The 14351-nt window shown below is 40.5% G+C and overlaps 1 protein-coding gene across 4 annotated transcripts in view; it reads left to right on the plus strand.

Annotated features, from left to right (window-relative positions):
• LOC133993287 (plakophilin-4-like) overlaps positions 1–14351 on the plus strand; it is an 83813-nt gene that overhangs the window by 25778 nt on the left and 43684 nt on the right. For all 4 annotated transcript variants that reach the window (XM_062432197.1, XM_062432200.1, XM_062432199.1 and 1 more), the window contains exon 3: positions 13887–13999. In XM_062432197.1, coding sequence (XP_062288181.1) covers positions 13887–13999 — 113 coding nt within the window. The remainder of the gene's footprint in view (positions 1–13886; positions 14000–14351) is intronic.

Genomic DNA, 14351 nt, shown 5'->3' on the forward strand with positions numbered 1-14351 from the left:
GTCTTCACCAAGTGTTCCTTAATGTACACTCACAACTCAGTTTGTCTATTTTTAGTTATATTAGTGTTACAGCATCAGCAGGTTGCGGAAACAGAAAGAAGGGGAGGGATGGTAGGTGCTGATGAGGCGTGTGCGTTGATTGGTCACGTTGTTGGGGAGTAAACCCGCAATGTTAAAGCTGGTGATTTGCTATATTTTTTTATTTCTTATTGTGCTATATCACTATATACTAAAGTTCGTTGAGAAATGTATGATGTAACACAAGGTCAAGATGTTATATGTAGTACAACAAGCTCAACTGAGGCACTGCACAGCGGCGTCTGCCGTATAAAGAATTAAATGGCCATCTTATGGATTATGCATTTCTAAATAAACTACGGTAGCCATTGCTCTTTGGGTGAAGGAACATGTCACCCAGCACAACGGTGCGGATCACTGATGTGTTTTTAATTGTTTTTGGACAACAACAGAGGTCTACAGCACAGAGAAATAAGATGCATCATGCTTGAGATACATGCACAATACTTGAAAAATAGGATGAGTTCATTGTTGGTTTGGCTCTGCACATGAGATTTTTTCGATAATGAGAAAAATATAGAAAATCGCCAGCCTGATCCTTTCACTTAATCTTTGAAATGGAAAAGCTTGCTACAGGAACAACACACATTTGCAGTTATAAAGGACTCAACTTACAAAGCACTTTCTTTGCATGTTGAGGCGTTTTATAATATATATTCTGCTCATTTCAAATATAAAAAAGGTTTCACCTGAAAAAGACCATGTGGTTAATGTGAATTATCAACAACCCCTCAGGTGTCATCCTGAGTCATAAAAATAGTTTTGTTTTTGTTGTCAACATTCATCGACCAAACAATTGTCACATTTTGTACTGAGGGCACACCTTTCTGTTAAAAGGAGTCATGACCAGGTGCAGTTCAGATTCAGTGCCTTTCATTCAGCAGATACTTCAGATGTGTTTACAGTAATAAAAGTTTCAGGCAGACACATTAGATGGGGGTGATTTCATTCCTTCTTCTTTCTGTGTTGTAGAGAGATGTGTCATTTTGACATAAAATTGCGTCCTTGCAATTTAAGGAGCTGTTCGGCAGATCATTTGCAGCATACATTAACATATCATGATTGTGGTTCCTTGCCCTTGGAAACGCTGTGTTTTGATATGCTCCTTTTCCTCCTCCATTATGAGGCTTTGCCCTCAGAGTAATGCTGTTATTAGCTGTGCCTGGACATGTCTATATGTACCACAGACACTGGCAAAAAGGGACTTTCAGGCACGCCGCACTATGGTGTTTCAACACACCCCCTCCCAGAAAACACCACAGTGGAATTTTCCCACTTTGTTTGAGTCTATTACACGCAAAAAATCTGTCTGCCTCCTGTTTCTCCCTGGCAAACCGCAGTTACACTCTGTGACCCTGTTTTCAACCGAATCAGGCACAGACACACACAGACAGACTTTAGATTTCCTTGTGAAGCTCATGAGCTGACCTTGCTTTGAGTGCTACGACTCCAGCCTCCTCTTAAAGGCTTGATGAGCTGGCTGCAATATTACCCACTTCAGATACCATGCAAGCCTCTGTCTTGTTTTAATGAAGCGAAAGTCATCTTTGTCTACGTGACCCTGCTTAAAGAGTTAATAGCTGGGGTCATGGCTACGCTTCAATGCAGTGTTTTTTATCGTTTCATTTTCATGCCATGTTTTTTTTATTTCCGTGCAATAAGTGCAGCAGAAAGGTTGATTTTTTTCTCTGCAGGCGATAGTGTCTGTTCCACCTCCATAGGCAAAATGACTCTAATTACAATCGAATAGTGATTTTCTCCACTCCTCAGGGTCTTATCTGCCTTCCTCTCCCTGCTGCTGTCGCTGTGACACAGGCAAGGAGAAATCTAAAGGCATAAGTATTCTGGCCTCGATTATAGTCATAAAAATGGAAGCCTGGCTCCAGGCAATTACCCCATAGGGGAGCAGAACAAGTATGAGAGGGAAAAGTGCAACAGATTCAGAGAGGAGGGATACAGGTGAAGGAGAGTGCGCAGATATACAGAGGAAAGACAAAACGGTTGAATATAGAGAGAAGAGGGCGCAGGGGGTGGTGAGTAAAGGGAAACGGACAAAAGAGAGAGCGAGCATGATGGAGAGAGGCAGAATCAGAGAGGCTGTCACCTGTGAATGGCACCCCAAATGCACTGTGGCAGGGGGCTGTCAACGTAAAGGGAAGCAGAAAAGAAGGAAAAGAGGAAGAGGAGATCATCTGCTCCCAATGTGACATGATGTCAAAGGAGTGGTGTGTCTGGCCCGGCCCGGCACAGCGCTGTCGTTTTGAACCCACTCCTGGGAGGGAGATCTCTCCCCACCTAACCTGTTAATACTCATCATAATCAATGTCATCATCATCATTATCACTGTAATCAGTGCCACTGTCAACAGCTCACTCCCTGAGTACACGGTCAGTGGGGAGCAAGGAGTTATACTCATAAGGTGAAAGCTTAATAAATACTGTTGAAAGAAGTTGACTGAGTGAATCACCAATGAGGTTTCAGTGTCTGTATCATCCTCTGTCCAAACATCTCACAGTTGAGTTTCTCTAAATGATCCTGAAGTAAGCGCACAAGTCACTGCCTTCTTACAGCAGTAACATGCAGATTGGCAGTCCCTAGATTGCTGTTCTCCTCATTTTAGCCCGGAGCAATGTTCTTTTTGTCTGACACAATGTTGTTGATCTCTCAGTGGAGTTGGATGTTCACAGGTCTACATGAATTGCACTGGCTGTGTAATTGCACTACTGCAGCATTTTGGCTTTTTGTTCCAAACGAGGAGATACGGATTGCCTTTGTGAATAACTCTCATTTACTGGCACTATGCCTTGGCATTATTATCAGCGGCATCCCATAAAAGCCTTTGTTGAGGTTTGAATAGGTTGTAGCTGGACAAAACAACCAGCAGTACAGCAGAACAAAACTTAGATCAAAAGATCTAAGTTTTTTATTATCTAAAAAATAATAAGACAAAAAATGCAGGGAAATACTACTTGCAAACTTGCAGCTGTCAGTTTTCAATATAGGCTTTTACACGTACGTACTAAAAGCACAAATTATAAGACATGTTGGATTAAAGCCTCTTTTTTTTTTAAATGAGAAATTTTGTCTACAGCTACACAGAACTTAAAATTTTAAATAATGCCACACATTGCTGGTTCCACTTGAATTAGTAATGGTGCACAAATTGTGCTTTTAAAGTGTAATCATGTGTGTCACGCTGCGAATGCTAATGAGGCAGAAATCCAAAGGCATTTACTTTGGTGATTTAAGTTAAGGAAAAAAGATCAGCCTTGCCAGCGTGCTCCTTCTGTTTGCCCAGACCACCTGTGCCGGCCATATTGCACCAACCAGAGCTACAAACAATTTTTAGAATAAAAATATAAATGAGCTCTCAAAAATTTGCTTGTAAACAAAGTTTAGAATCAAAAACAGATAATGTTGTTAGATTTTTCCATTAAACTGACGCAGATTTTCTGTCACTTTCCTCTTCGTGCAGTCTACCCTCTTTTTCTTTGTTAATGACAGTCTTTTGTTGTCAATCTCTTGTGTGGCAAGCACTGACTGCGAATACAAATGACAGCTCCTTTTAATAGCATTCACCACACAAATGACATTTTCTGTAATGGCATTTTAATAACCAAGACAAATTGTAACTTCATGTTCAAATCATGAAAAGGAAGCTGTATGTTTTATCTTAAATGCCACCAATATAATATATATATGGGTGTGTGTGTATATATATATATATATATATATATATAGATATATGTATATGTATATATATGTGTGTATGTGTATATTTTATTTTATTATGGAGCATGCGGTTATATTCAGAGCTTTTTTCATCAGACGCAGCATGTAATAAGACATCTCAGAAATGCGCTCTGGTTGTTGCACAAATCCCTGATTCTAATAGATGAGTTAGGGTTAGCTGATGGTGATGATATAATAGTTAGTTTTACTTCTAAGAGGTAGGACTGATGTTTTGCAACAGCAAGCTTCATAACTATTAAAGGTACCCTGTGGAGTTTTCAGAGTTTCTTGGCTGTGTCTGTGCCTTATAAAAGAACGAAATACATAATCCAAATAACAAAAAAATATTGTTGTAAAGGATGTGATTTACGAGACAATGAAAATAAAATGGAGCATAATATGAAATGATAGACGTTTTTCTATTGCCATACAATATATATCATATTACACAGCACTAGTTGGCACAATCTATTGTGCAGCCACAGCATAAATTGAAAGCAGTTCTGAACAGCCACTCTTGAAGGTATCAGAAGGCCATCACAGAGGGGGAGAAATGCAATTTCATATAAATATGGGAACAACACATTTTTCTCTCCTGGAATCCATTCATGGTGTTGCACTTCATATGAAAAGTGAGAGAAATGGTTGCGTAAAGAATTTTTAAAAAGCAAGAGAGAGAGAGAATTTCAAACTCGCTCATTCGTCACTGCAGCATAGCTGGCCGATCACTCCATGAAGTGGGTCTGAATACTGGAAATATTCAGACATTTTCAGATGCAGATCTCCCTCAACTCTGATGCCTTAAAGGTTTAATGGTAAAAGGCACTACATTTGACAATTCAGTGTTTCAATAAGGACAACATAGGTGATCAAACATCAGTACACTGTTAATGCTGTCCAGGTATCTAGTTAAAACTTGCATACATATTTACAACTTGAAGGTCACCATAATGGGACCCATGATTAGACATGAGGTGCAAGTAATGAAGCAGATCTGCACCATAAAACCACATTTCGTACGAACTTCTGCAACAGGATTGTCCCGCTTTGCTCTCAACAAAAGATTTTATAAATCATTTCGGCAGATCTGCAAGTTTCCTGCTGTACAGTCTTGTAATGCCGCTAAAGAAATCCTGGCAGAAATTATGGTCTATTATAAACTTGGTTTTCCATTATCTGAGTGTGAATGATTTTTCACTTTTCTATTTGTGGGCTTTTTGTCAAATTATCAGCTTATATAGTATAAAAGCTCTGGTCCAGCTATGGGTGCTAAAGCAATTTTCTCCCTCTGGTACACCTACTGTATAGCTTTGACTGCAGCTGTGCACTCTCAGCATGGCACTTTGTTTTTGAATGCCTCTTTATCCAACATTGCCATTATAATTCTGCTAGGGTGGAATGATGCTGCAGCCAGTTTCCTAAAACCTTAGTGTTTTAACAAGGTGACTTTGTGGCAGTTTTAATAAGTAATTTCACTGGTTCTTCCAGGTCTGGTCACACAGGCTGTTCTGAGGCCTGTTCTCTTCGCTTTAACCTCAGACCTCGTTTTCTGTCCCTGCTGCTGCAGAAATCCTTTAACCTCTGCTGTCATTCTCCCACTGCGCAGCAGAGTCAGGCTCTCGTTGGAATGCGTCTGCCACACTGCAGTGAGGGTGCAGAGCTGTCAAGCCTCATTGCCACTTAATGAACAAACATATTTCTGGTAGATTCTCATCCTTGGTTAAGAGGAAAAGCTATCTGTGGTGGTTATGCAAAATGAATCTTAACATCCCAAATTAACATGCAGCTGTTTCTTTTCAGGCCCGAGTCCAAATCAGAAAGCTACCAAAACACACATTTTCAACGGTTATAACCACAAACCCACATGAGCTGCACTGAGATAAGTTATCTAGTATTAATTAATAGAGGGATTTGGACACTCACTATCAGGGATTAGGTAAAGATTTGTCTGATGAATACCTGAGTTATTATTCTGTCATATAACAAAAAGAGTTAATAATTTTAGCCATCACTGCATTACGTTATCCTAATTTGTCACAGCAGATATGTGACAAATTAGATATTGTATCTGTGGTGAGTTTTGCATATTCTAAACATACATTCCTATTCATACCAGTTATGGCGCTTTTCCACTATACAGTTCTAGCACGATTCGGCTCGACTTGTTTCGGTTTGGTACCAGGAACGACCTTTTCCATTACTATGGTACCTACTCAACGTGGACGGGGTCGTCATAGCACGGCTGCGCGAAACTGCTGTGACTTTGTTTTATGTGCGACACAAAACACATAAACAATAGAGGGCATGGAGGCGATGGTGTACTTGCTGCTGTATGTGGCTTTTTGTCACACACAAAGTAAGAAAATGTAGCCGTATGGCTGTAACGCTGTTGCCGGTATTTAAAACGCCGGGTTTGATTCTTATGTGGGGTGGCTCATGACTCTGCCAGTGAAGACTCTCTGACCAATCAGCAGCCGGCAGTCTGTTGACGTCACAATTAGTATTGACTCGGCTCGCTTGGAACCTCACCAGAGCAGGTACTAAAAAAGTACCAGGTACCAGGTACTATCCCTAATGGAAACGCAAACCGAGTCGAGTCGAGCCGAGTAGTGCCAGAACTGTATAGTGGAAAAGCGCCATTAGAGAGACGATATCGCAAATTTTGGTTTTGTGAATCATTTGAATGAATGTAAATGTAACCTTGCAACATACCAACACGAGCTACAAATAAATATATTGTAAATTTGTATTATTTGTTCAATCAATCAATCAATCTTTATTTGTATAGCGCCAAATCACAACAAAGTTATCTCAAGGCACTTTACACATAGAGCAGGTTCTAAACCGAACTCTTCAGGTTTAATTTTAAAGAGACCCAACATTCCCACATGAGCAAGCATTTAGCGACAATGGCAAGAAAAAACTCCCTTTTAACAGGAAGAAACCTCAGGCAGAACCAGGCTCAAAGTGGGCGGCCATCTGCCTCGACCGGTTGGGGTAGAGGGGAGAGAGAGCAAGAATAGGAGGGAGAGAGAAGCACATAGAAAATAAACATTGAAGCTAGAAGGTCCGGCACTGGAATCTGTCATCCGGACGTCTACAGGCCCAGATTACCTGTGAGACGAGAAAGCACAGACAACTCAGGGGAAGAAGTGTAGGTTACTGAATGCATTAATAGTACATGAATGTTATTGGATATAGATGGATGGATAGAGAGAGAGAGAGGAGGAGAGAGGAGCTCAGTGCATCATGGAGGTAGGAGTCCCCCGGCAGTCTAAGCCTATAGCAGCATAAACTAGGAGCTTGCTAACTATAAGCTTTATCAAAAAGGAAAGTTTTAAGCCTACTCTTAAAAGTAGAGAGGGTGTCTGCCCTCCGGACCGAATCTGGGAGATGGTTCCACAGGAGAGGAGCCTGATAACTGAAGGCTCTGCCTCCCATTCTACTTTTAGAGATACTAGGTACCACAAGTAGGCCTGCGTTCTGGGAGCGCAGTGTTCTAGTAGGTACATAAGGTACTATGAGCTCTTTAAGGTATGATGGAGCCTGACCCTTAAGAGCTTTAAAAGTGAGGAGAAGGATTTTAAATTCTATTCTTGATTTTATGGGAAGCCAATGCAGTGAAGCTAAAATAGGAGTAATATGATCTCTCTTTCTAGTTTTTGTCAGAACGCGTGCAGCTGCATTCTGGACCAGTTGGAGAGTATTTAGAGATTTATTAGGACAGCCTGATAATAATGAATTACAATAATCCAGCCTAGAAGTAACAAATGCATGGATTAGTTTTTCAGCATCATTTTGAGACAGAATATGTCTGATTTTTGAAATGTTACGCAGATGAAAATAGGCAGACCTTGAAATTTGTTTTATGTGGGAATTAAAGTGTTGTTTGTTAGTTTGTTAGTGTTTGGGCCATAAGAATAGACAGCGGTACAAATGGGGTACGTATTTGATCCTGAAACATTTTTGTTTAGTGTATGACTTAAAGGCATAGTTGTAGCAAACTATGATATCAACCATAAGATTTTATTTTTACTATTATTTTTATTACTATTTTTAAGAGATTAAACTCCCATAATCCCTCACAATCATGCACACAAACATGCCCCAAAAAGCATAATATATGTATTAAAAGTCATTGATTAATGTGTTTAAGTACCTCCTTTAGAATTGAAAGTTGTAAGCAGGAATACACACTGAGCTATAATGTGGAGTACAATATAATATACAACTTTTTTTGCAGTTGTTCAGTAGGAAGAAGTTTTGCTTTAGTGAAACAACAATCAAGTCTTTCACCAATTTCTATGTCAAAGATGTTTATAATGCATGTTGGATGGAGGCCTGTTTTTATTACATCACAGACAGTCTTATCTGGGTTAAAGAGCTTTGCTTGATTTACCACAGGGTCTGGAGCCTCTTTTAAAAGGTTTCTACTTTAAAAATATATTTGGTCATTTTATGACTTTATTGGACAGTCAATAGTAAGGTGATGATTCAAACGGGGAGCATTGCTGCTCCTGGTCAGTGCTTTAACCCCTTGGCCACCAGGGTGCCCCATTTCATTTACTTACGTCATGTGATGCATTAATGCTTTAGAGCGCATGTGTAAGTCTCAATATGCCACCTTTTTTTCCCCCGTATGACATTTAGGGTTTATGTGTGCGTAAGCCTTTCTTATCTACGCCGAACCATGGTCTGTGCTGAATCAGCAGCAGGAAGAAGCCACTTCAGGCATTTCAGATGGGTCGTGTATTGTCAGCACCCATAAAGATGAAATGGGAGCGTGTACATTGGTAGCGTGGTCTGCTGCCGTGTGTCATCTGTTTTTTTAAGGCCACGCTCAGGACACAAGGGGACAGGATCTGAATCAGCTCTAGGACTACAGGCAGATCAAGCCCAACAAGCTCATTGTATTGGCAAATAAAGGCATTAGGGGCCTTGTTGGTATAGGAAAGCCAGCCACCCATTGTCCCTGTCCTCTCCTTCCACTATAAGCCCGGTACAGACCAAGGCTGGGCCCACACCCGTTAAATAAGCATAGGACTTGTTTAATAGTTATTGCCTGTGCTCAGCCTGACTTGGTGGATTGTTATGCTGAATAGATGTGTCCCATTCTGTGTAGGGGCCAAGCCTGGTAAATGCAATGAACTGCATAGGACAGCGAATACTAATACTAATTCTCCACTTATTAGCTGTGGCCCTTGTTCATGTTTCATCAGACCAGGGCCCTTTTAGGTACATAGCCCTGTGCTATGACAAGTTAATAATGGATATATTGGCTCCATATTTGTAATAGTCTTAATGAATTATGCATAATAAGAAAATTGTATTGAAATACGTGAGAGAAAGATGGCTAGAGAAAGCCTGAAGATGTGATACTTTCAAACTTAAAGTGAGTGCATTGGTGTTTAAAGGCTGTTTACAGAGTCAGAGAGAATGGGTCACTTGATTATCCATCTTCTCAGTCATCCTTGCTGACAAAAGACTGCTCCATTGATAACTAAACTGCAATGGTATCAGTTAGATTATGAGATCTATTGATGTTTATTACAGTATGTAAAAAAACAAAAAGCATAAGCACAAAACATATGACTCACAATGATTCTACAACTAAGATAAGGCTTGCAACCAATTGTGAAGGCATGAAGGACAGAGCTCCATGGAGGAAGCTCTGGACTGCCTCCATACTTGTCCATAGTAAGAGGACAGCAGGGTTTGGGCGTGAATGGAGACAGGATGCCTGCCTGCTATAGGCTTGGAACAGTTCCGAATATCAGCATTGACAGAGTCCCCTGTGCCTTATGGCTGTAGCAGATGTCTCTCTCTGCTGTGCTTGATCAAGATCATAGACCGTCTAATCGTTATGGGGGATTGAAGGCCAGTCACTGTGTGTGAAACATTAAGAAAGCTGTATCTGTTTATTTCTCTCTCTCTTGCCTCAACATATTACTGTATAATGAGATGTGTGCAGCCTAAGATGAAGTCGCTGGACTTGAGAAGGTGACACACTGCCAAACAAAACAATTGGATTATGAGCTTAAAAGAAAGAAGGCACATAAATGGTGGGCCAAGAATAGTGGCATAAGGAAAATCTCTTCATTCAGGCGGTAAACAAAACCGTTTGGTTCGTGTCTTGCCATTGTTTTTCACAAGCGCCTGCTTCATTTTCATACATGGCGGCTTGCATCCTGTGTGTGTGTGTTTATGCTAGAGTTGTGTCTTATCCAATATCGGTATCATGTGCCGATACTGATGTATTTCACTCATCAGATATCGGACTGACATTACTTATCCATGAACAAATCCAGATTCCATAGTTTCATGTTTTGGTCAGCCAGGAGAGTAGCAGAGATCATGGAAGCTGTGATGGAGTAGTGTAGAAGAGACTTGGTGTTCACTGAACACAACCTAGGAATAAAGGGACCCTTTATTAGGCGCCACCCTACGGCCTGGTTGCCAATACAGACGCTGTAAAAGTCGTGAAAACAGCCAACACCCCGCAGGAGCTGTGAGTGAGTCAAAGCGAAGGAGATGGAGTGAATGTGTGCTTCACCCCTCCTTCAGTCCCGCCAGGGACTGAAGACCCCCTGTGTGCTGCAGCCAAAGCTAAAACAGGAGGACTGCTCTTAGCTGTATTGGACACAGAGACATTTTATTATCTTTAGTGATGTTTTATTTCTCCTAAGACATGTAGACTTTCAACCTGTGTTTTAAATCTGTTCTTGTTTTTTTGTTGTTTTTTTTATTGTAAGAAATACATTCGTTTTTAATCTCAATTTCTCTCTGCATGCTGTTTTGGGTCAGCACAACTTCTGAGTATGAATTAATGGATTTTTCTTTGAAGCCACACTCGACACCTGTGGCTAATTTTGCTTTCATTTTTGTATATGTTTTTCTCTTTTAATAAGAAGTGCTGTGCGGTTTACTAGAGCCTTGTGTAACCTTACGAATAATAGGGTATCTGTATCAGTCTTGCAGGTATCCAAATTTGGGTATCGATTTTAGAAGGGAACTTATAAAGAGCTGGATCAGTGCATGTCTAGTTCATTTACACTCAAATCAGCCAATGGCCTTGTGCTCCTATACTAGCATATAGGTATATGTGTAGGTATATGGTAAGTGAGGGTGCACCGTATTTAAGTATTTGAATGTTAACATTTTCTCTCTCCTCCTTCATTTATCTTCATTTATTTATCTTGCTCACTCACTTAGTGGAGTGATGCCACATTTGTATGAAGTGACAGTGAGACTGTATTTGAATCATCTCTTTCTCTTTTCTCTGTCTATCTTGACTGTTATCCCTAGTTTACCTTGCTAAGTCATCTTATTATCATAGTGCCTTTGAATGTATAGTAGTCTCTGGCTTTTTTGTGGGTGTTTGTAATAGTTGGATCTTTCTGACTGTCTCTTGCGGGAAACAGTCCTCCAACTAGCACTGCCAAATTGCATCATGTAGTAAGGTTCAGTCATGGGGCTTAGTGAGAAAACAGTTAATATTGGTGGTGACCTTCAGGCTCCGTGTGTGTTTTTCTTTGAGGACTTGTTTGAATATGTGCTTGATCAAGAGTTCAGATCTTAAGATGTAAAGCTAAAAAAATGCATGTTTCATCTCAACCAATTTCTTAACATGAATGTTGAATACATGCCCATTTTCCCTTGAAAATCTGCATATACCTTATGTGAGAATACATTTTAATGCAACATTTTTTGAGTGTCAATACAGTCTTATCTGTTCCTCTCCGAAGACTGGAATGATAGGTGGGAATGACAGGTTGAAATTGGCAATTGCAATCTAACTTAGTCTCTCAGCAGGGGTAATGTGTCACACAGAGCAGCCACAAACCTGACTTGCTTAGAGAAAAAAAAATCATAAAGATCATAATCCTCTATCTGCCATGTTTTCAGAGCTGTATGTGCTCTCTCTTACCGTGTGATTTTGTTTTGTATCACGGGTAAGCAGACATTTGGATGACTCCTGCCATTTCCTGTAGAGGCTTGCCTCTTAACTCTGGCCTGTGGTGGGAGATAACGTGATTAGGATAATGATCTGAAAGATTAAATATAATGTGCTCAATCATTTTTTGCTGCTTTATCAAGTGTTGGGGAAGGGCCTCAAAAAGCCATAAATAGAAGGAGGATTATATGAACACCAAACATCAAACATGAACTGTTTTCTTCCACCAATTTATATTTTTAATCCATGTCATAAAATATTTAACATCATGAAGGATACTTAACATTATCATTTTCAGTCATATCATCCAGCATTAACGTATAGTTTTCCATGGTATAGTTAAACTTCTGTGTGGCGAGAGGCAGCATCATTGTTGTTGAAGCTTATAGCAGAAATTCTGTGGTTTCAAATGTAGTTTAGTAGAAGTTGCTGCTAATGGAAGCTGCTTAATTCCAGCTGCTGCTTCACATTCAAAGCTTTTCACTGATGAACTCTTGGGAGTATTTTATTGTAAAGCAGTTACAAGAAATGCATGTTTTTTGTCATACTGAGTAGCTGTGCTTTGTTAGCGACACTATTGTTCAATAAATCTGGTCTGTACAACGAGATGTCAACATATTCTTCATTCCTCTGTCAGTGGAGTTGCTTTGAATATTGCAAAATAAGGATGTTACCTGGGGAGTGAGCTGCAGGGTCTTACTGTGGTTTGTGTGAACCAACGCAACACCAACTTGTCACAAAGGTAAAAAATACATATTACTTTACCATGCTGTCCTTTAGTATATTTATACTATGAATATATTAATTTCACTATGTATATCAAGCATCTTTGGCACAAAAAATGTCCTTCAGGGTAGTATATTAGTTATCTTATTTGAACCATATGCAAGATTTAGATATGCTTGCCAATGGCACGGCTGGGGTATTCCAGCTATTAACAATAAGAAAACAGTACTTTGCATTTTTCCCCCATCATGCTCCTGCTGACTGCAGTCAAGCTCCACATAGCTACAACGAAGGTGAAGGAGAGGAGAGCAGTGGAGGGTATAAAGCAGCAGTTTGGGGGAGGGGTGAGTAAAACATGTCTTTAGTGCAGAGAGAAATCTCAGTGCTCCCTCAGAGAACATTGGTGTGAAAAGAAGGCCGGTCCAAGTCTGTAGTGGCCGAACTTCCTCAAGACAGATCACAAAAGAACCTAAAAGCAGGTCTGTGTGCGCATGCAGCCGCCCGTGAGCTTAATTGACTGCGGTAATCGACATTACATGGTACAGCTAAGGATAGCCAGGCGAGGAACCTGCTGTGTGTACATAATGTAATGGTGAGTGAGGCCTTTTTGCAGGAAATATAAGAGTGTTAGTGGTGGGGTGCAGATACTCTTTGACTGCCACGGTGGTGTTGAGGATGACTAAATTGTGTTTCTAAGTCGTGTGTGTGTGTGTGTGTGTGTGTGTGTGTGTGTGTGTGTGTGTGTGTGTGTGTGTGTGTGTGTGTGTGTGTGTGTGTGTGTGTGTGTGTGTGTGTGTGTGTGTGTGTGTGTGTGTGTGTGTGTGTGTGTGTGTGTGTGTGTGTGTGTGTGTGTGTGTAATCATTTTTCTGTGTATAAAAGACCCTGTGTGGGTCTTATGAGTGTCATAATGCAGTGCTTGGAGCTAGAGAGCTGCGCAAGTAATAGCCTCGCTCAGACTAGATAATTAGTCAAATGCTGATTTCTCCAACTCCCATAGGAACAGTGCCACCAAGGCTAAATATCACCCACTGAAGTGGTGCTTATCTCTGTGTGGGCTGGATAAAATGGCAGTACTACATGGCCTGTGTGTATGTGTGTCTTGCGCGTCAGTTTGTGTATTGAGATGTACATAGTCTCTATTTTTAAGCTACTCATTAGAAAACATTTTATTTGGGAATTAGCTCATTTGCAGTGCCTCGCACTTCTATTTTGTGTCATCATTAACAAACACAGCATGGTGAAGTACATCACTGTTGGAGCCGGCTGTCAAACTGTCATCCTGCCACCCTCATGTTGACTTCACATTCACTCTCAATAGAAGTATATAAAGCTCACTCTGATGAGAATGTATTCCTGACCCTTTTCTTTTTTGTGTGTGTGTGTGTTTATGTGCAGGAGCTCCAGTTTGAACGGCTAACCAGAGAGCTGGAAGTGGAGAGGCAGATTGTGGCCAATCAGCTGGAAAGATGCAGACTCGGGGCAGAGTCGCCAGGCGCTGGTAGCAGCAGGTAATGAGAAGATGGACACAAAGCCACAATCCAACACATGGCTTTTTCATCCCTCACAGCACTGCCCATATTCTATAGTGTAACCTTATGGCATAGTGATGAAGAACCAAGGTGTGATCACATCTGAATGGACTGTAAATATATTCTCCTCCTGTCAATTGTGTCTATCTATTTTGAAATGGAGAGAATTACTCCAGTGTAATCGTGGTCACATCATTTAGAAAATTAAATGTGCTGAATTTAGTCCTGTTAATTGACATACGTCACCCTTAACTTGAGCAGAAATTAAAATTAAATACAGCTGAGTTTCTAGGGAAAATAATGAGCCGATGTCTATCAGTGACAGCATATG

This window comes from Scomber scombrus, chromosome 13 (genome assembly GCF_963691925.1).
Source record: "Scomber scombrus chromosome 13, fScoSco1.1, whole genome shotgun sequence".
NCBI lineage: Eukaryota > Metazoa > Chordata > Actinopteri > Scombriformes > Scombridae > Scomber > Scomber scombrus.